Source organism: Nerophis ophidion, linkage group LG06 (genome assembly GCF_033978795.1).
Source record: "Nerophis ophidion isolate RoL-2023_Sa linkage group LG06, RoL_Noph_v1.0, whole genome shotgun sequence".
Classification (NCBI taxonomy): Eukaryota; Metazoa; Chordata; class Actinopteri; order Syngnathiformes; family Syngnathidae; genus Nerophis; species Nerophis ophidion.
This window is the reverse complement of record NC_084616.1, coordinates 11916969-11939835: the sequence shown is the minus strand read 5'-3', so window position 1 is coordinate 11939835 and position 22867 is coordinate 11916969. Positions and strand designations below refer to the sequence as shown.

Below are 22867 nucleotides of genomic sequence, written 5' to 3'. Positions count from 1 at the left end.
TAAATCCCACCTAAAAGAGAAGAAATGTTCATATGTTATTAATATTCAGTGTTTTGTTCATAGTTTATATTGTAAATCCTACATAAAAGAGGAGCGATGTTCATATGTTTTTAATAGTCAGTGTTTTATTGTTCATAGTTAATAATGTTAATCCCACCTAAAAGTGGATTGATGTTCATATGTTGTTAATTTTCAGTGTTGTCCATAGTTAATATTGTATACCCCAAGTAAAAGAGGAGCGATGTTCATATGTTGTTAATATTCAGTGTTTTGTTGTTCATAGTTAATATTGTAAATCCCATGCAAAAGAGGATTGATGTTCATATGTTGTTGATATATTAACAACATATGAACATTGCTTCTCTTTTTACGTGGGATTAACAATATTAACTATGAACAATAAAACAATGAATATTAACAACATATGAACATTGCTTCTCTTTTATGTGGGATTAACAATATTAACCATGAACAATAAAACACTGAGTATCAATGTTTTATTGTTCATGGTTAATATTGTAAATTTGGTGTAAAAGGAGTGATGTTCATATGTTGTTAATATTCAGTGTTTTATTGTTCGTAGTTAATATTGTTAATCCAACGTAAAAGAGAAGCAATGTTCATATGTTGTTAATATTCAGTGTTTTATTGTTCATAGCTAATATTGTAAATTCCACGTAGAAGAGAAGCGATGTTCATATGTTGTTAATATTCAGTGTTTTATCTTTCATAGTTAATATAATAAATCCCACTTTATTTATTTTCATGTACATTTTGGGTGTCTCATTGAGTCAAAAAGGGTAAAATTCCATCCCATTTTTGAGGTGGTGTGTCATAACTTGTTCATAAATCAGACATGGTGACTTTTGGTATTGGTGTTCCTGGAAAAAAAGGGACACCAGCACACATCATTTATACATATTTTTTCTCTCAATGTGGTCCCCGAGTCAAAACATTTCCCCGGCTTGGGTGTAGCCTCTCCTGATACGGATGGTAGATCTCATTTCTTACCTGCAAACACATTTTGCTGTTGCACCACCTTACACAAGTCACTAGGGGGCGCCTGTAAACAAATGCATAAATGAATGGCTTAAAAAGAGAAGACAAGCTGTTATCAAATGTTAAGTCTTTATTTTGAACAGGTAAAAAAAGGTGCAGGTATCACAGGTTTTCTTGCATTTTTCCGTCTAAATAGTTTCGCTTCTTTCGGAGAATCCAAATTGCTGATTAAACATTTATTAAAGTGCTTGATTTTGTTTTTCTCTCTCTCTATTATGGCGACCGGCTGTGTCGGATGTGTGGATCCCAAATATTTGTGGCGTGTATTCCGAATATTTCCCGTGACGTGGCCTTCAAAGTAGAGTCGATAGAAATAATAAATAGTAGTCATGCAAACGTCAGCGTTTCAGTTTCTTCGAGCGCTGGTTGGAATCGACAAGGCGCACTACACGACGCGGGCGTGGGGGGAAGGGGGAGTAGAAATGTCCGACCCGTGTTTTGTGTTCTATAAATAAAAGGGTGCCCAGAACTAGTCCTTGTCCATCTCCACGTACTGCGAGTGGTTGTCGGGGGACTTGCTGTGCGTCTTGCTCAAATGGAGCTTGACGGCGTGATTGCTGGCGAATGTCCGACAGCACAGCTTGCATTTAAACTTGGAGTCGGCGTCCTCGTCCGGGAGCGTGGTCTCGGACGGCCGGGCGCCGAGCGCCTTGGGGAGCTCCGCCTCCTCCGCCTTGCCGTGGTGTTCCACGGTCATCTTGCACATGTCTTTGATCTGGAAGCCCAGGTGCGACTCCAGGTGGGCGATGAAGGCGGCCGGCGACCTGAACTGCGACGCGCAGTCGTTGCAGTAGAAGACCGGGTGCCCCGTGTCCATGTTCTTCAGGAACTTGGTGCCGCCGGTTTTGCGCAGCTGGTACTTGACATTGGCCAGCCAATGGCTTATGGTGGTCATGGAGAGACCGGTGAACTTGGAGATGTGCATGCGCTCCTGAGGGCCCAGGTCGGACAGCAGGTACTTGCCCTCCGAGGTGAGGAAGAGGCTGGAAGCGAACTGAGCCTGCAGGATGAGAAGGTGGCGAGGGTTCCAGTTGGACTGGCGGCCCTTGCGCTTGTGGACCGAGTAAACCTCGGCGGAGACGTCCTCGAAGCGCCTGACGTCGGATTCCAGTTTCATGGCGGGGAGTCTGGAAGTTACGGGGGGTTTTGGCGTAGTGGCTTTGGGGAGAACTTTGACCATGTCAGCGATGTCAGACAGAGCGTACTTGGCGGGCAGCGAGGGCCTCGGCTTGCTGTGTTTGGACTTAGTCAGGTCTATGGGTTGGTCGTCCCTTGCAAAGAGAAAGCTATTTCTCGGCTTATTCCTCGCAACGTTGGCGAGTATTAGCGTTGGCTTTTGATTCACAAAAATGGAGTGAGGGTGGGAAGATAGTTTCTCTAACCGTGAGTTCTTGGGCTTATTGGCTTTGCCGAGGTGATTGTTCAGGACTGACTGCAGCGCGCTGAGAGGGTTTACGGCAAGGAGATCCAGAGCGTCGGGGCTCAGAGTCTTGCCTCCGTCAGAAAAATCTGGGCTCATTTTTGCTTTGACCGCCTCACTTCCGTCATTCCCGGCATTGACGTCAGGCTTTGACGAGAAGGAAGAGTCCTCCTGACAGTCACTGTCGTCTGTGTCCATCAGATCCAGCTTTGGACCCTGCCCGGCTTTGCCTTCACCGATCGCATCTTGTTTGACGTCGCTGTCCTTATATTCCAGGTCCGCAGCTTCGTGGTCCTGTCCCTTAGGGGCGATTGGCCGCAGCTTTTGGTTGTTGAACGCCGGCTTGAGCTGAGTGAGCGGTGACGCGGACGCAGAGACGGGGACGCTGTTGATGATGCCAGAAAGCTGATAGGCGGCGTGGATGCTCGGGTAGGCGCTCCAGCTCGGGGTTCCTGTTTGTGCTTTGTTGATAGCCGACGCCACTGTGTTGGCTAAAGACTTAAGGATGTCCCCGCCTCCGCCAGAGTCCTGTTCTAGATCTTCCTCTCGGAGATAAGGGTACTTAAAGTTTCCTGTCTTTTGATCTTCGCTCTCCGGCTTTTCCTCTTTCGCTTCACTTTCGTCTGCTTTGAAGGAACCTTCTTCCGCGTCCCCCTCACTACGTCCAGGGGAGACGTTCTTAGGAGACATCTTGTCTTCGTCAGCTTCAGAGGGGGGCTCGGCTAACCCTTGGATCTTCTCCACCGCCAAGGGGTCGAGCGCCAGCTGTTTGCCCTTCTTGGAAGCGGAGTTAGTGACTTTGATGAAATGTCCCGTCACCATCATGTGCGTGGTGAGCTGCTGCAAGGTCTCATGGGAGCTGCCACACTCCATGCACTTTAGGATCTGAGACTTGCACGTCTCAAACTGCCACGTGTAACTGGCGCCGTTCTGATAGCCGTAGCGGTTGTTGTTGCCGTTGGACGTAGCACCTGCTCGCTGGGCGTCGCCGTACCCGGCCACCCCTGTGGTAGAGTCCGGGGAGCACGGCCTGGCGCTCTCGAAGGCCCGCTTCTTCGCAGGTGGCAGCAGTTTCGGGGTGAGGACCGGGATTGGCTCTTTTAAAGGCACTTTTTGGTAATGCTTTGTTTTGATCATGTGGACACTCAAATCCTGGAGCGAGTCGAAGGAATGACCACAGAACATGCACTTTAAGACTTTTTGTGCGTCTTCCTTCCCTTCCGAATCCTGCAAGCTACGCTTCCTTGACTTCGACGACGAGGCAGACGAAGTGTTTTCTTTGCTGTGGTTGTTGTCGTGGTAGTGCCCGCTCTTGTTCATGTGGACCGTCAGCTCCACCAAGGTGTCGTAAGCGGCACTGCAGTCCTTACAGCGGAAGCGACTGGCGCCCGTGAACACCGAGCCGCAGGGTTTGCTGCTCTGCCGGTACAGGTGCACGGAACTGAACAGATTGGGTTTGGACACGGGCTTCGGGGACAGCGTGTGCTGCAGGGTCTTGGACAGCGCGTCCTGGTGCCAGTCGAAGTCACTCTTGGCACTGCCGTTGGTGCTGTCGCAGTTGGCTTTGCTGGTGGTTTTACCCGCTTTCAAGTCCGTCCCCACTGCCGTCCAGTAGGAGTCCGAGAGTAAGTTTGCATACGCCGCACGCATTTTCTGCAAGCTGCTGCCCGTCTCGTCCTTGCGCTTGCAACCCTCATCGTCTTGAAGGCCCTCTAAGTTCTTGAAGTCAGAGAGTCTGTCACACGTGTCGCTGAGGTGCGACTCTAGCTCCGCCTCCTGGATGGACAGGAGGCTGGCTGGAGAGTTCTGGTTGCTGTAACCGTTACTGCTCCTGTTGTCCAGCTCGCGGTCCTCCGACACCTTGGGGCTGGTCTTCTCCGAGCATTCTTCCTCCGTCAGAGCGTCGGTTTCGCAGTCTTCCTCCGTGACGGCGTCTTGAAGGGCGGCGTCTTCATCGTCGGGCATGTACACTGAAAAGAAAGACATCGAGACGTTAATGATCTTCATAATTAAGGTTATTTTTTGAGTTTCTGAGCGCCATGGCATGAAATGGTGCGCAATAGTTAGAAGTTACCAGCAGAGGGTGCTGTTGATACTTCTGCTGATTAAAAAGAAGAACTTGCAATTATGTCAGCTGTTGTTTACAAATACTAGAGTTGGTTGTGTTAATTCACACATGGTTTTTCTACTCTAAAATTCTTCTTCTCCAGATTTTGGCCCACTTTACTGTCCACATTTTTCATCCGATTCAAACTGTTTCAACTTCAAACTGTTCGGCCTATTCGGGAATCGCGGGCTTTCCCTCGACGAATTCAAAACATTTCCAGATTTCCCAGAATTCCAGGTTTTCTGGGACATTTTTCCCATTCAAAATGAATTGGCCGTTTTTCAAACTTCCACCATTTCCGCATTTTTCAACCGTTTCAAACCATTCCACCCTCAACACATTCCCCTTATCCTTAACATTCAAACTATTATTTTTCCAAATTCACAAAAATTCCAGGAATTCCCAGAATTCTCGGTTTTCTCAAACCCTTTTTTAACCCACTTCAACGGTTCCACCGTCCTCTTAGGCAGTGTCTCGTCACAGCATTCAAACTATATATAATAATAATAATATAATTATTTTTATGGGCCTGCTTGCTCATACTTCAAACTAGATTCTTCAGCTTATTATAGTTCCAACACATTCCTCTTATCGCCACTACGAGACAAACCGGAAGCGTGTTGAGTGTGAGGTCAGATAACGCGAGTGCGTATAATGTACAAGGCAAAGTACTATATGCATGCAGATTTGTTGACAAGTAACATATTTCATTTTTAATTCAGTTTGGCCAAGAGGCGGGGGTTTACGTAGCTTACTGCGGGGTTTGTTCTCCCAGGATGCAAACGGACTACTCTGGACCAGGTGTGAAGGTAAGAACATTTTTAATTCTTCACTATCAATATAGGAACAAACAAACTGTGGCATGATACAAACGACATAAACTGTGGCTTGGAACAAACAAGACTTTACTGTGGCATGAAAAAGAGCAGCTTGAACTATGGCATGAACAGAGCAAATGCAGAGTAGCGTGAACTAGGCATGGAAGGACCAATGTCGCCGGCACGACTAACTGACAAAACAAGCTTAAGTAATAGTCTCTGATTGAAGCAGGTGCGTGATCCGAGCACACGAGGCAGGTGAAACTAATGAGTCGTCATGGAAACTAAAACAAAACAAAAACAGGAACTATCCATCCATTCATCCATTTTCTACCGCTTATTCCCTTTGGGTCGCTGGTGCCTATCTCAGCTACAATCGGGCGGAAGGCGGTGTACACCCTGGACAAGTCGCCACCTCATCACAGCATTCAAACTATATGTAAAAAATAATAATAATAATATTAATTATTATGGGCCTGCTGCAATGCCAGCATGCCAGCAGCTCATATTATTATTGCTCATACTTCAAACATGATTCTTCATCTTATTATAGTTCCAACATATTCCTCTTAACGCCACTACGAGACGAACCGGAATAGTGTTGAGTGCGAGGTCAGATAACGCCAGTGTGTTTCATGTACAAGGCAAAGTATTACATGCATGCATAATAAATTACTCTAATCTGAATATATTTCATCTTTAATTCAGATTGGTCAAGAGGCGGAGGTTTTACGCAGTTTACTGCAGGGTTTGTTCTCCCGGGATTCATACGGACTACTCTGGACCAGGCGTGAAGGTAAGAAAAGTTTTAATATTTCACTATCAATATAGGAACAAACATAAACTGCGGCGTGGAAAAAACACAAAACTGTGGCATGATACAAATAACATAAACTACGGCTTGGAACAAACAAGACTTAACTGTGTGTTGGAATAATTATGTATATATTATCACATTAACTTTAGTATGCTTAAAGTCTGTTGCTTTAGTTATTAGCTATTGTACTCAAGTTAGACTTTTTCTAATCTATGCCAGGACAAAACTTCTTGTCTGAGGGGTGGCCTCTGCCATAGGTGTTATCCTTGTTTTAGCCCGCTAACAGCCAAGGACCTCAACAAAGATAAATAAAATGCGAAATTGCGAAATCATTCCGTCACGTACTGTGCATCCTGGACCTGCTTTGCATAATATATGTGACCACTCCTTTTAGGGGCGGCCTCAGTGATGTTGATTATGGAACTCTGAATAAAAAGAGGGACGCGGGAGCTGAATATTAAGAGTGTAGGGCGAGACTGTGACTAAGTGTTCAGCGCCGTGCGTTCTCCTCATGAGCTAAATTGAACTCTCTCTCTGCTTGGTTCCTTGCTTCTTGTCTGAGTGTTTCAACCTGACACTGTGGCATGAAAAGGAGCAGCATGAACTACGGCATGAACAGAGCAAATGCAGAGTATCGTGAACTGGGCATGAAAGGAGCAATGTTGGCATGACCAATTGACAAAACAGGCTTAAATAATAGCCTCTGATTAAAGCAGGTGCGTGATCCGAACACACGAGGCAGGTGAAACTAATGAGTCGTCATGGAAACTAAAAAAAAAGGTGCACAAAAACTGGAGTCCGAAACTAACAGAACTAAACAAAACAAGATCTTGACCGCAGATCATGACAAGATTTTGAGAGAGAAAAAAAAAAACAGTAAATACCAGACAGATGTTGTTCCCGGTGGCGGGCAAAAGGAGCAGACTGCAGCGTGTGATTGACGACAGGCCATCGACTTAGTGCTGCGTTCAAGGCTTTTCTGGCCTCAACGTGATGTGTTTACAACCATCACAGGCCGCAGAGTGACAAAGGCAAATTGATTCTTCAGGAGGCCTGTTAACTGCCCGTGCAAATGACCTATTCCGCCGTGATTAAGGGCCGCTTCCAGAAAACGCGGCCACGGAGTTCCCTGGCGGCACATTTACACGGAGGCATGGAAACTCCTGCGTTCCAAAAGTCGTTTTGTTGACACGTTTTTAACTTATTTTACAGTTAAAGTACCAATGATTGTCACACACACACACACACACACACACACACACACACACACACACACACACACACACACACACACACACACACACACACACACACACACACAAGTGTGGTGAAATTTCTCCTCTGCGTTTTGACCCATCCCCAAAAAATAGAATTATTAAAACATCGGTCTTAGCCTAGGCCCTGGAGTGGGGGTGCAGACTGAGGCCAAGGGGGAAAAACAAAAAACAAAACAAAAAATATAAAAAATATAAAAATATAAAAAACTATACTCTGTTGGAAAAAGTACCGGTTCCTGGGCATGATGGCGCGTCTTTTTTACAAGCAGAGGAGCATGTTCGGCAGCGCACACACACGGAGTACTTACAAGCAGAGACAGGGTGTAGACAGAAAAAGGGAAAACGGACGCATTAAGGCCTAAAAAGTGCAGATAAAGGTGAAGTTATAATACTGAAACGCCCTCAGGAAGTTTAGTAATCCTCGCCTCCATGGCGACAAATAAAGTATGTTTCTTACAAGTTGCATTATCACTGGAGGACGAGGAATGGCTAAACATGCTTCACTACACAGCGTAGGAGGATACAATAGCTCACCGGCGTCACAATGTAAACAAACGCCATGGGTGGATCTACACCTGACATCCACTGTAATGATACCAAGTACAGGAGCGTATCTAGTCGATACTACTATGATTACATTGATATTTTTAATCGTCACAAAAATAAAAAAATCATATTATATTCATAAATCCAGGAAATCCCCATGGGGGTAACGATTTGATTTAGAATCGATTCTTGATTCAAAATGATTCTGGTGTAAAAATGAATACTTTTTAATAACACTGGGTACCAGTAAACTATGTTGGTGGTTAAAAAACTGTGATAAATATTTATATTACTTAAAAAAAATCAGTGTGTACAATATGATGTGCCATGAGCCGAGGTGGGGTCGCGGGGGCAGCAGCCTAAGCAGGGTCGCCCAGCCTTCCCTCCCCTCGGCCACTTCGTTCAGATCCTCCCAGGGGATCCCGAGGCATTCCCAGGCCTTCCCAACATGTCCTGGGTCTTCCCCGCGGCCTCCTACCGGTCAGACATGCCCGAACCACCTCACTAGGGAGGCGTTCAGGTGGCATCCTGACCAGATGCCGGAACCACCTCATCTGGCTCCTCTCCATGTGGAGGAGCAGCGGCTATAATTTTAGCCCCTCCCGGATGGCAGAGCTTCTCACCCTATCTCTAAGGGAGAGACAGGATAACTCATTTTGGCCGCTTGTACCCAGGATCATGTCCTTTTGGTCATAACCCAAAGCTCATGACCATAGGTGAGGATGGGAATGTAGGTCGAGCGGTAAATTAAGAGCTTTGCCTTCCGGCTCAGCTCCTTCTTCACCACAACGGATCGATACAGCGTCCGCATTACTGAAGACGCCGCATCGATCCGCCTGTCGATCTCATGATCCACTCTTCCCTCACTCGTGAACAAGACTCCGAGGTACTTGAACTCCTCCGCTTGCGGCAAGATCTCCTCCCCAAGCCCGGAGAAGGCACGCCACCCTTTTCCGGGAGAGAACCATGGACTCGGACTTGGAGGTGCTGATTCTCATCCCAGTCGCTTCACACTCTGCTGCGAACCGATCCAGTGTGAGCTCAAGATCCTGGCCAGATGAAGCCAGCAGGACCACATCATCTGAAAAACGCAGAGACCTAATCCTGCAGCCACCAAACCGGTACCCCCTCAACGCCTTGACTGCGCCTTAGAAATTCTGTCCATAAAAGTTATGAACAGAATCTGTGACAAAGGGCAGCCTTGGCAGAGTCCAACCCTCACTGGAAATGTGTTTGACTTACTGCCGGCAATGCGGACCACGCTCTGACACTGATCACACAGGGAGCGGACTGCCACAATCAGACAGTCCGACACCCCATACTCTCTGAGTACTCCCCACAGGACTTCCCGAGAGACACGGTCGAATGCCTTCTCCAAGTCCACAAAGCACATGTAGACTGGTTGTGCAAACTCCCATGCACCTTCAAGAACCCTGCCGAGAGTATTGAGCTGGTCCACAGTTCTACGACCAGGACGAAAACCGCACTGTTCCTCCTGAATCCGAGGTTCGACTATCCGGTACACCTGAATAGACCTTACCGGCAAGGCTAAAGAGTGTGATCCCACAATAGTTGCGACACATTCTCCGGTTCCCCTTCTTAAAGAGAGGAACCACCACCCCGGTCTGCCAATCCCGAGGTACCGGTACCGGTCTGTGAAACATTTTTACAAACGGGCCGCATATAAACATGAATTCATTTATAAACTAACACATTTTCTCCAACCTGTCCCTAAACACACCAATAATCTTGTTTATAGGTATATGTAAGGTCCTGGGGGGTCCAACTTACTGCCGGCAATGCGGACCACGCTCTGACACTGATCACACAGGGAACAGACCGCCACAATCAGACAGTCCGATACCCTGTACTCTTTGAGTACTCCCCACAGGACTTCCCAAGTGACACGGTTGAATGCCTTCTCCAAGTCTGGTTGGGCAAACTCCCATGCACCCTCAAGAACCCTGCCGAGAGTATAGAGCTGGTCCACAGTTCCACGACGAGGACGAAAACCGCACTGTTCCTCCTGAATCCGAGGTTGGACTATCCGGTACACCTGAATAGACCTTACCGGCAAGGCTAAAGAGTGTGATCCCACAATAGTTCCAACACATTCTCCGGTTCCCCTTCTTAAAGAGAGGAACCACCAACCCGGTCTGCCAATCCCGAGGTACCGGTACCGGTCTGTGAAACATTTTTACAAACGGGCCGCATATAAACATGAATTCATTTATAAACTAACACATTTTCTCCAACCTGTCCCTAAACACACCAATAATCTTGTTTATAGGTATATGTAAGGTCCTGGGGGGTCCAACTTACTGCCGGCAATGCGGACCACGCTCTGACACTGATCACACAAGGAACAGACCGCCACAATCAGACAGTCCGATACCCTGTACTCTCTGAGTACTCCCCACAGGACTTCCTAAAGGACACGGTTGAATGCCTTCTCCAAGTCTGGTTGGGCAAACTCCCATGCACCCTCAAGGACCCTGCCGAGAGTATAGAGCTGGTCCACAGTTCCACGACCAGGACGAAAACCGCACTGTTCCTCCTGAATCCGAGGTTGGACTATCCGGTACACCTGAATAGACCTTACCGGGAAGGCTGAGGAGTGTGATCCCACCACCACCCGGGTCTGCCAATCCAGAGGTACAAGAAATTTCAAGCCGATATCATTCACGGGGGTTTGATAAGAGTTTTGAATGACACGATAGCGCGGTTTTGTCACGTTTCTCCCCGTGTGGTGAGCCCGGAAGTAGAAGAGTGGCAAAAACCGAATATTTTATGACTGTAAATAAAAACTTCTGTCAGCCCCCCCCCCCACCCGACGGTCTCATAAACAGTAATTACATCTTTCATTATTCACCTGTTCCTCCTCCCAGCTCGTGGCGGGCGCGCAAACATTATCGCTTCCATTATCAGATAATTAAACAACACTATCACTAATTGGCACGTGGCCCGTCACGCAAATTAGCGTTGTCTTTTTTTGTGTGTGTGTGTGTGTGTGTGAATACGTCAGCACAAATCCGAGGCGCGGAGCGGCGGGAATGTGCGTTTTTGCCGCGTAAAAAATAAATGGGACGTAAAAGAGACGCTGGCCGGGTGCACTTACGGCGTTGACGCGGTTAATACCCCGCGCTCGTCTTTGCGTCGTCAATATTTCACAAGCGCCTCCAGAGAAAGCCTGGAAGGTGCTCTAATGGACGCGAGATCTGGACTTGGAGAACAAAACCGGGCGAAGGCTCCCCCAGCGAGCCGCGACCCGTCGGAGCCGCCTGCCGATTGGCCGAGAGACGCCCGTGATGGCCGCTAAAACCGCCTGGAAGCGCCGGGGAGGAATGTTTTATTCAGGACCGGGATATTTTTACAGAAGAACACAAGAAACTCCTCTCAGGGTCCACTGCTGAGAAGAAGCAAAGTGGAGGAATTAGCGGCTTTTTTTAGTCTCAAGTGACGGTGGGCAACCTGTGGCACGTCACCTTGGGGTCCAAACGTCCAGGAAAGACACAAAACGTCAGTATCGGATGATATTGGCTTGACAAAACTATTTAAAAAGGCTGACTGGGGCTTATAAAGCAGCAGCCGGCCTCCATAACTCCCACTTTCCCTCTGTTGCAAGTTTTGTGGATTCCATGTAACATGTTTGTGTGTGCTATGGTTATGAGGTTTTTTTGAGACGACCCCCGAAAGGCCTCCCATTCCCCAGGAACACCTGCTGGAACCCTCTGCCTCGCACAAATACGCCAAACTGTCTGGGAATAGGGCCTCAAAAGGCCTCCCATTACCCGGGAACACCTGCTCCGATTCCCTGGAAACACCTGCTGGACTTCTCATCATATAATACACACTCGACATCATATAATACACACTCCTCCTAACCCACTGCTGAGAAGAAGCAAAGTGGAGGAATTAGCGGGTTTTTTTCAGTCTCAAGTGACGGTGGGCAACCTGTGGCACGCCACCTTGGGGTCCAAACGTCCAGGAAAGACACAAAATGTCAGTATCGGATGATATTGGCTTGAAAAAAGTATTAAAAAAGGCTGACTGCCGCTTATAAAGCAGCAGCCGGCCTCCATAACTCCCACTTTCCCTCTGTTGCAAGTTTTGTGGATTCTATGTAACATGTTTGTGTGTGCTATGGTTATGAGGTTTTTTTGAGACGACCCCCGAAAGGCCTCCCATTCCCCAGAAACACCTGCCGGAACCCGCTGCCTCACACAAATACGGCAAACTGTCTGAAAATAGGGCCCCAAAAGGCCTCCCAGTACCCGGGAACACCTGATCCGATTCCCTGGAAACACCTGCTGGACTTCTCATCCTATATATAATACGCACTCGACATCATTTTCTGTAATACACACTTGACATCATATAATACACACTCCTCCTAACCCACTGCTGAGAAGAAGCAGTTTTAGTCTCAAGTGACGGTGGGCAACCTGTGGCACGCCACCTTGGGGTCCAAACGTCCAGGAAAGACACAAAATGTCAGTATCGGATGATATTGGCTTGAAAAAAGTATTAAAAAAGGCTGACTGGCGCTTATAAAGCAGCAGCCGGCCTCCATAGCTCCCACTTTCCCTCTGTTGCAAGGTTTGTGGATTCTATGTAACATGTTTTTTAAGTTAAACGTTAAAGTACCAATGATTGTCACACACACACTAGGTGTGGCGAATTTACTCTCTGCATTTGACCCATCACCCTTGATCACCCACTGGGAGGTGAGGGGAGCAGTGAGCAGCTTCGGTTTGTGCTATGGCTATGAAAATAGGGCCCCAAAAGGACTCCCATTACCCGGGAACACCTGCTCCGATTCCCCGGGTACACCTGCTGGACTCCTCATCTTATAATACACACTTGACATCATCATCATCATCATCATTTTTTTAGTCTCAAGTGACGGTGGGCAACCTGTGGCACGCCAGCTTGGGGTCCAAACGTCCAGAAAGACACAGAGTACGAAATATCAGTATCGGATGATATCGGCTTGAAAAAAATATTTAAAAAGGCTGACTAGCGCTTATACAGCAGCAGCCGACCACCATAGCTCCCACTTTCCCTCTGTTGCAAGTTTTGTGGATTCTATGTAACATGTTTGTGTTTGCTATGGCTATGAGGTTTTTTTGAGAAGACCCCCGAAAGTCCTCCCAACCCCCAGGAACACGTGCTGGAACCCTCTGCCTCGCACAAATACGCCAAACTGTCTGGAAATAGGGCCCCAAAAGGCCTCCCATTACCCTGGAACACCTGCTCCAATTCCCTGGAAACACCTGCTGGACTTCTCATCCTATAATACACACTCAACATCATGTAATACACACTCCTCCTATCCCACTGCTGAGAAGAAGCAAAGTGGAGGAATTAGCGGCTTTTTTTAGTCTCAAGTGACGGTGGGCAACCTGTGGCACGCCACCTTGGGGTCCAAATATCCAGGAAAGACACAAAATGTCAGTATCGGATGATATTGGCTTGAAAAAAGTATTAAAAAAGGCTGACTGGCGCTTATAAAGCAGCAGCCGGCCTCCTTAGCTCCCACTTTCCCTCTGTTGCAAGTTTTGTGGATTCTATGTAACATGTTTTTTAAGTTAAACGTTAAAGTACCAATGATTGTCTCACACACACACACTAGGTGTGGCGAAATTATTCTCTGCATTTGACCCATCACCCTTGATCACCCGCTGGCAGCTTCGGTTTGTGCTATGGCTATGAAAATAGGGCCCCAAAAGTACTCCCATTACCCGGGAACACCTGCTCCGATTCCCCGGGTACACCTGCTGGACTCCTCATCTTATAATACACACTTGACATCATCATCATCATCAACATCATTTTTTTAGTCTCAAGTGACGGTGGGCAACCTGTGGCACGCCAGCTTGGGGTCCAAACGTCCAGAAAGACACAGAGTACGAAATGTCAGTATCGGATGATATCGGCTTGAAAAAATAATTTAAAAAGGCTGACTAGCGCTTACACAGCAGCAGCCGACCACCATAGCTCCCACATTCCCTCTGTTGCAAGTTTTGTGGATTCTATGTAACATGTTTGTGTTTGCTATGGCTATGAGGTTTTTTTGAGACGACCCCCGAAAGGCCTCCCATTCCCCATGGAACACCTGCTGGAACCCTGGGCCTCACACAAATACGCTAAACTGTCTGAAAATAGGGCCCCAAAAGGCCTCCCAGTACCCGGGAACACCTGATCCGGTTCCCCAGGAACACCTGCTGGACTCCTTATCCTATAATACACACTCGACAACATACAATACACATTCCTCCTAACCCACTGCTGAGAAGAAGCAAAGTGGAGGAATTAGCGGCTTTTCTTTAGTCTCAAGTGAAGGTGGGCAACCTGTGGCACGCCACCTTGGGGTCCAAACGTCCAGGAAAGACACAAAATGTCAGTATCGGATGGTATTGGCTTGAAAAAAATATAAAAAAAGGGCTGACTAGCGCCTACACAGCAGCAGCCGGCCTCCAAAGCTCCCACTTTACCTCTGTTGCAAGTTTTGTGGATTCTATGTAACATGTCTCTGTGTCCTATGGTTCTGAGTTTTTTTTTGAGACGACCCCCGAAAGGCCTCCCAACCCCCAGGAACACCTGCTGGAACCCTCTGCCTCGCACAGATACGCCAAACTGTCTGGGGATAGGGCCCCAAAATGCCTCCCAGTACCCGGGAACACCTGATCCGATTCCCCAGGAACACCTGCTGGACTCCTCATCCTATAATACGCACTCGACATCATTTAATACACACTTGACATCATATAATACACACTCCTCCTAACCCACTGCTGAGAAGAACAAAAGTGGAGGAATTAGCAGCTTTTTCTTTAGTCTCAAGTGACGGTGGGCAACCTGTGGCACGCAGGTTTGGGGTCCAAACGTCCAGAAACACACAAAGTACGAAAATGTCAGTATCGGCTTGAAAATGTCTTTTTTTAAATGGCTGACTAGCGGTTATACAGCAGCAGCCGGCCTCCATAGCTCCAACTTCCCTTCCCTCTGTTGCAAGTTTTGTGGATTCTATGTAGCATATGTGTTGAAATAGCAATATTTCAACACAGTAAAATTGTCTAGTATGTGTTTACAAGAAAAGATTCAAGAGACCACTTTTTGAAGCGTACAGTGGCCCTGAAGGGTCAAAAAGTAGACTGTCAACAAACGATGTTATGTTGAAAAAATGATGGAGTGTTTACTTTCTGAGGAGTGTAAATAATTGCAGAGTTGCTCTGAGACTGAAACGTTAATCCGGCGACTCGATGAGGACGTTTCGTAGATAAAAGGGCCGCTGACCCGCTGACCCCGAGGGAACGCGGACGCACAATGTTGTGTGAAATTTGCCAAAAAAATGCAGCGGAACTTTCCACGCTTTTACTTGAAATGGGTTGTTAGGCAGAGGTCGCCGTTATCGCGCCGCGCGGAATTGAGGGAGATTAACTTCCTGTTCTTCATCTGATGACCTCACCAGTAAACTTCCACGGGCGCCAATTAACCTTCTGGCAGCACTCCTGCTTCCACACTGGCGGGGAAAAAAAACCGTCATTTCATGCAAATGAAGTTTCAAGGAAAAGAGAGCAGCATTCTTTTCTTTTTTTTTACATGAGCTGCCAATTCATTAGGTACAGTATATTAAATATAGGAAGTGAAGTGAATTATATTTATATAGCGCTTTTTCTCTAGTGACTCAAAGCGCTTTACATAGTGAAACCCAATATCTAAGTTACATTCAAACCAGTGTGGGTGGCACTGGGAGCAGGTGGGTAAAGTGTCTTGCCCAAGGACACAACGGCAGTGACCAGGTTGGCAGAAGCGGGAATCGAACCTGCAACCCTCAAGTTGCTGGCACGGCCACTCTACCAACCGAGCTAAACCGCCGTGTTAAGTTACTGTAATTTTACAATTATTGCAAACATTTAGTGTAACTTTGCACATCTAATAATAATAATAAATACACAATAAAATTGGATAATAAACATTTTATTTGTAAATAGTTGGTGGTATTATATATATATATCTTTAATATTGTTTTATATTAATATTTAATATTGTTTCATGTTAAATTGCGGTACTACTAAGACCACATTTAGTATTAAATTCTGATAGTTTACCTATAAAACATTTTTATTACTTCGTTTTTCTATTAATAAAAGGGTCATAATTATTTTGCTATTGTCAATATCGCAGGTACTTTAATTGTTTGAATGAGTGCATTTTAGTTTTTATTAATGGTATATTTTAGCCTTTTTTACCTTTACATATTTTTTGCTTGGTCATATTTTGAAAAAAAAAATTTAAAAAAATAAAATAAAATAAAAAGCATATGCCCCACATGGATATTTTATTATGCTTAATGAAAATAAATACACAATAGATTAGTGGGCTTCCTCCCACTTCCAAAGACATGCACCTGGGTTGATTGGCAACACTAAATTAGGTCTAGTGTGTGAATCTGACTTCCTGTGCACTTAAGATGTGACTTTAAGGTTTTACTACTTACGTATAAAATACTACACGGTCTAGCTGCCGATTGTATTGTACCATATGTCCCTGCAAGAAATCTGCCTTCAAAAGACTCCGGCTTATTAGTAATTCCTAAAGCCCCAAAAAAGTCTGCGGGCTATAGAGCGTTTTCCGTTCGGGCTCCAGTACTCTGGAATGCCCTCCCGGTAAAAGTTCGAGATGCCACCTCAGTAGAAGCATTTAAGTCTCACCTTAAAACTCATTTGTATACTCTAGCCTTTAAATAGACCTCCTTTTTAGACCAGTTGATCTGCCGCTTCTTTTCTTTTTCTCCTCTGTCCCCCCTTCCCCTGTGGAGGGGGCCCGGTCCGATGGCCATGGATGAAGTACTGGCTGTCCAGAGTCGGGATCCAGGACTGTGTATCGGTTGGGGACATCTCTACGCTGCTGATCCGCCTCCGCTTGGGATGGTTTCCTGTGGACGGGACTCTGGCTGCTGTCTTGGATCCGCTTTGAACTGAACTCTCGCGGCTGTGTTGGAGCCACTATGGATTGAACTTTCACAGTATCATGTTAGACCCGCTCGACATCCATTGCTTTCGGTCCCCTAGAGGGGGGGGGGTTGCCCACATTTGAGGTCCTCTCCAAGGTTTCTCATAGTCATCATTGTCACTGGCGTCCCACTGGTTGTGAGTTCTCCCTGCCCACTGGGTGTGAGTTTTCCTTGCCCTTATGTGGGTTCTTCCGAGGATGTCGTAGTCATAGTGGTTTGTACAGTCCTTTGAGACATTTGTGATTTAGGGCTATATAAATAAACATTGATTGAATGTTATCTGTCTATTTTACATTCATACATTCCTGCGCGCGCTCTGAGGTCCGAGAGCCAGTTCCAGCTCGTGGTGCCCAAGACTAGACTTAAGACCAGGGGAGACAGGGCCTTCTCTGTGGTGGGCCCTAAGCTCTGGAACACTCTGCCGCTCCATGTTGGAACTGCTTCCACAGTGGAGTGTTTTAAGTCTCGTCTTAAGACCCACTTTTATTCTTTGGCTTTTAACACTACGTGAGTTGTGTGGTCCTCTGTTGTCCTCTGTGTTTTTTATACACTTTGATTTCTATTTTACTGTTTTAATTGATTTTACCCTTTAAAATAGTTTTTAATCATATTTGTTTTTTTTATATTGGTTTTACATTTATTTATTTTTTGTTTTATTCAGTCATTGGTGGAGCATAATATGTTTTTTTTAATATCGTTTTTAACATGGCTGTGCAGCACTTTGGAAACGTTATTGTTGTTTAAATGTGCTATATAAATAAAGTGGACTGGATTGGTGTTGGCCCTGTGATGAGGTGGCGACTTGTCCAGGGTGTACCCCGCCTTCCGCCCGATTGTAGCTGAGATAGGTGCCAGCGCCCTTGCGACCCCAAAGGGAATAAGCAGTAGAAAATGGATGGATGGATGTGTGTGTGTGTATATATATATATATATATATATATATATATATATATATATATATATATATATATATATATATATATATGTATATGTGTGTGTGTGTATATATGTGTATATATATATATATGTCTATATCTATATATATGTATGTATATAATGTATGTATAAATATTATACATGTATATATGTATTATATATAGAGTATATATACATACATATTGCATGTTATATATAATATCCATCCATCCATCCATCCATCCATCTATCTATCTATCTATCTATCTATCTATCTATCTATCTATCTATCTATCTATCTATCTATCTATCTATCTATCTATCTATCTATCTATCTATCTATCTATCTATCTATCTATCTATCTATCTATCTATCTATCTATCTATCTATCTATCTATCTATCTATCAATGTTTATTTATATAGCCCCAAATCACAAATGTCTCAAAGGACTGCACAAAACATTACGACTACAACATCCTCGGAAGAACCCACAAAAGGGCAAGGAAAACTCACATCCAGTGGGACGCCAGTGACAATGCTGACTATGAGAAACCTTGGAGAGGACCTCAGATGTGGGCAACCCCCCCCTACCCCCCCTCTAGGGGACCGAAAGCAATGGATGTCGAGCGGGTCTAACATGATACTGTGAAAGTTCAATCCATAGTGGCTCCAACACAGCCGCGAGAGTTCAGTTCAAAGCGGATCCAAGACAGCAGCGAGAGTCCCGTCCACAGGAAACCATCCCAAGCGGAGTCGGATCAGCAGCGTAGAGATGTCCCCAACCGATACACAGGCGAGCGGTCCATCCTGGGTCCCGACGAGCGGTCCATCCTGTGTCTCGACTCTGGACAGCCAGTACTTCATCCATGGTCATCGGACCGGACCCCCTCCACAAGGGAGGGGGGGACATAGGAGAAAAAAGAAAAGAAGCGGCAGATCAACTGGTCTAAAAAGGAGGTATATTTAAAGGCTAGAGTATACAGATGAGTTTTAAGGTGAGACTTAAATGCTTCTACTGAGGTGGCATCTCGAACTGTTACCGGGAGGGCATTCCAGAGTACTGGAGCCCGAACGGAAAATGCTCTATAGCCCGCAAACTTTTTTTGGGCTTTTGGGATCACTAATAAGCGGGAGTCCTTTGAAGGCAGATTTCTTGCCGGGACATATGGTACAATACAATCGGCAAGATAGGATGGAGCTAGACCGTGTAGTATTTTATACGTAAGTAGTAAAACCTTAAAGTCACATCTTAAGTGCACAGGAAGCCAGTGCAGGTGAGCCAGTACAGGCGTAATGTGATCAAACTTTCTTGTTCTTGTCAAAAGTCTAGCAGGCGCATTTTGTACCAACTGTAATCTTTTAATGCTAGACATGGGGAGACCCCAAAATAAAACGTTACAGTAATCGAGACGAGGCATAACAAACGCATGGATAATGGTCTCGGCGTCTTTAGTGGACAAAATGGAGCGAATTTTAGCGATATTACAGAGATGAAAGAAGGCCGTTTTAGTAACGCTTTTAATGTGTGACTCAAAGGAGAGAGTTGGGTCGAAGATAATACCCAGATTTATCTATCTATCTATATATATTCATATATATATTTCACTTATTTTTGCTTCCATGACAATGACCTTCCACTTAAAACAGTTTCATGACGTCTCCATGTTAGTTTCCCCGATTTCCAGGACCTCATCATCATTACTCTGTATTCATTCTAAAAGAGACATAAAACCGAAAAAGAACTTTCACAAAACGTGTCGCAGGGCAGTCTGCAGCAGGCCACGCCCCCTCGCCGAGCTCGCAACACAAGCGTTCGGCGGAGATTTAGCATGTCATAAAGCGCTCTTAAAACCTCCAATCTGTGTCAGCACAAATTTACACCTTCAGTCGGAGATATGCAAAGGTCAGAAAAGCCAAAGCGTCCGCCGTAAATCCGCCGGCTGAAACGTTTAGGAGCTTTATCCGTTAAAGCAGAGCCTTGGCAGCGGCCGGAGGGGGGGTTGAGGGGGGGGGATTTACGCTTATTTGTCAGCCTACGCTCGACTTTTCCCGGCTAAGTGCTCGCGCTTTTACGGCGTGCTGTTGTCCGACGCGCGCCACGGGATGCTTAGCAGGGGAGGCGGCGCAGGACGTGTCAATCATATTAGCTCTTCCTGTTTTAACGGCCTTTAAAAGGTCAACACTTCCTGCCGTAAATCCCCGGCCGGGAATGGTCGCCGAGACGCACGTTTGACTGAACAGCTTGCAAGCTTTGTGTAAAATATGCGCCTGGAAAAGACGCCGTTGAATATTTCATTGACAGTGTCGGGTTTACCCCCTAAAATGGGTAGGTCGTGAGTTCTTACTAAAGACGATAAAAATGGGACCACGTTACCGCCCTGCTTGGGACTCAGCATCAAGGGTTGGACTTGGGGGGTCAAATCACCAAAAATTAACCCCAGGCGTGGCCACTGCTGCTGCTCACTGCTCCCCTCACCTCCCAGGGGTTGACGGAAATTGGATGGGTCAAATGCACAGAGAAAATTTTGACACACCAAGTGTGTGTGTGGTAGAGATGCGCGGATAGGCAATTATCTCAACCGCAACCGCATCACCAAAGTCGTCATCCACCCGCCGTCCACCCGAACCAACATTTTACGTGGACCGTACCCGCCCGCTGAAATATATCAAAGGTCAGCCGCCTTTACCACTCACAGAACTATTTGAACCTGTTTCACAGAGCGATGAAGACAATTGGAGCCGCTAACGTTCTCGCGACAATCCAATAGCGTTCATCCTGAGGATAAGAAAATGGATGTGCTGTGAAGCCATTGCCTTAGACACCTTCAACATGTACGAACCGATTGTTGGTCCGGCAACATGTTGTGTGCTGCTTCCGAAATTACACGTACAAGATTGAAAGGCATACCGGGTGACACAGAGTACACTGATGGTTGTGATATAAACAACTTTAACACTCTTAGTAATATGCACCACACATAGCTATGCTAGTATTGTTAATATAGAAGGAAATTAAAATATACTTTTTAGCATGTCGCTCACATAGCTACGATAGTGTTGTTAATATAGAATGAAGCTAAAATGTAATGTTAGCACGTCGCTCACATAGCTATGCTAATGTTGTTAATATAGAATGAAACTAAAATGTAATGTTAGCATGTCCCTCAATTAGCTATGCTAATGTTGTTAATATAGAATGAAGCTAAAATGTAATGTTAGCACGTCGCTCACATAGCTATGCTAATGTTGTTAATATAGAATGAAACTAAAATGTAATGTTAGCATGTCCCTCAATTAGCTATGCTAATGTTGTTAATATAGAATGAAGCTAAAATGTAATGTTAGCACGTCGCTCACATAGCTATGCTAATGTTGTTAATATAGAATGAAACTAAAATGTAATGTTAGCATGTCCCTCAATTAGCTATGCTAATGTTGTTAATATAGAATGAAGCTAAAATGTGATGGTAGCACGTCGCTCACATAGCTATATGCTAGTGTTGTTAATATAGAATAAAGCTAAAATGTAATGTTAGCACGTCGCTCACAAAGCTATGCTAATATTGTTAATATCGAATGAAGCTAAAATGTAATGTTAGCACGTCGCTCACACAGCTATGCTAGTGTTGTTAATATAGAATGAAACTAAAATGTAATGTTAACACGTCGCTCACATAGCTATGCTAGTATTGTTAAGATATACTGTTAGCACATCGCTCACATAGCTATGCTAGTGTTGTTAATATAGAATGAAACTAAAATGTAATGTTAGCACATCGCTCACATAGTCATGCTAGTGTTGTTGATATAGAATGAAGCTAAAATGTAAAGTTAGCACATCGCTCACAAAGCTACGCTAGTATTTTTAATTGAAATATACTGTTAGCACGTTGCTCACATAGCTATGCTAATATTGTTAATATAGAATGAAGCTAAAATGTAATGTTAGCACGTTGCTCACATAGCTATGCTAATGTTAATATAGAACAAAGCTAAAATGTAATGTTAACACGTCGCTCACATAGCTATGCTCATATTGTTAATTAAAATATATTGTTAGCACATCGCTCACATAGCTATGCTAGTGTTATTAATATAGAATGAAGCTAAAATATAATGTTAGCACATCGCTAATAGCCATGCTAGTATTTTTATAATATAGAATGAAACTAAAATGTAATGTTAGCACGTCGCTCACATTCGTACGCTAGTTTTGTTAATTAAAATATACTGTTAGCACGTTGCTCACATAGCTATGCTAATATTGTTAATATAGAATGAAGCTATAATGTAATCTTAGCACGTCGCTTACTTAGCTATGCTAGTGTTGTTAATATAGTAAGGGAAGTGAATTATATTTATATAGCGCTTTTCTGTAGTGACTCAAAGCGCTTTACATAGTGAAACCCAATATCTAAGTGACATTTAAACCAGTGTGGGTGGCACTGGTAGCAGGTGGGTAAAGTGTCTTGCCCAAGGACACAACGGCAGTGACTAGGATGGCGGAAGCGGGAATCGAAGCTGCAACCCTGAAGTTGCTGGCACGGCCACTCTACCAACCAAGCTATGCCGCCCCGCATATAGAATGAAACCAAAACGTAATGTTAGCATGTCCCTCAATTAGCTATGCTAATGTTGTTAATATAGAATGAAGCTAAAATGTGATGGTAGCACGTCGCTCACATAGCCATATGCTATAGTTGTTCATATAGAATAAAGCTAAAATGTAATGTTAGCACGTCGCTCACAAAGCTATGCTAATATTGTTAATATCGAATGAAGCTAAAATGTAATGTTAGCACGTCGCTCACACAGCTATGCTAGTGTTGTTAATATAGAATGAAACTAAAATGTAATGTTAACACGTCGCTCACATAGCTATGCTAG

General features: G+C 45.1%; 1 protein-coding gene across 2 annotated transcripts in view; it reads right to left on the bottom strand.

Moving 5' to 3' along the window:
* Positions 1-1111: 1111 nt before the first annotated feature.
* LOC133554201 (teashirt homolog 2) overlaps positions 1112-22867 on the bottom strand; it is a 168708-nt gene continuing 146952 nt past the window's right edge. For both annotated transcript variants that reach the window (XM_061902658.1, XM_061902657.1), the window contains exon 2: positions 1112-4449. In XM_061902658.1, the coding sequence (XP_061758642.1) occupies positions 1529-4449 (2921 nt within the window). In that variant the 3' untranslated portion in view covers positions 1112-1528. The remainder of the gene's footprint in view (positions 4450-22867) is intronic.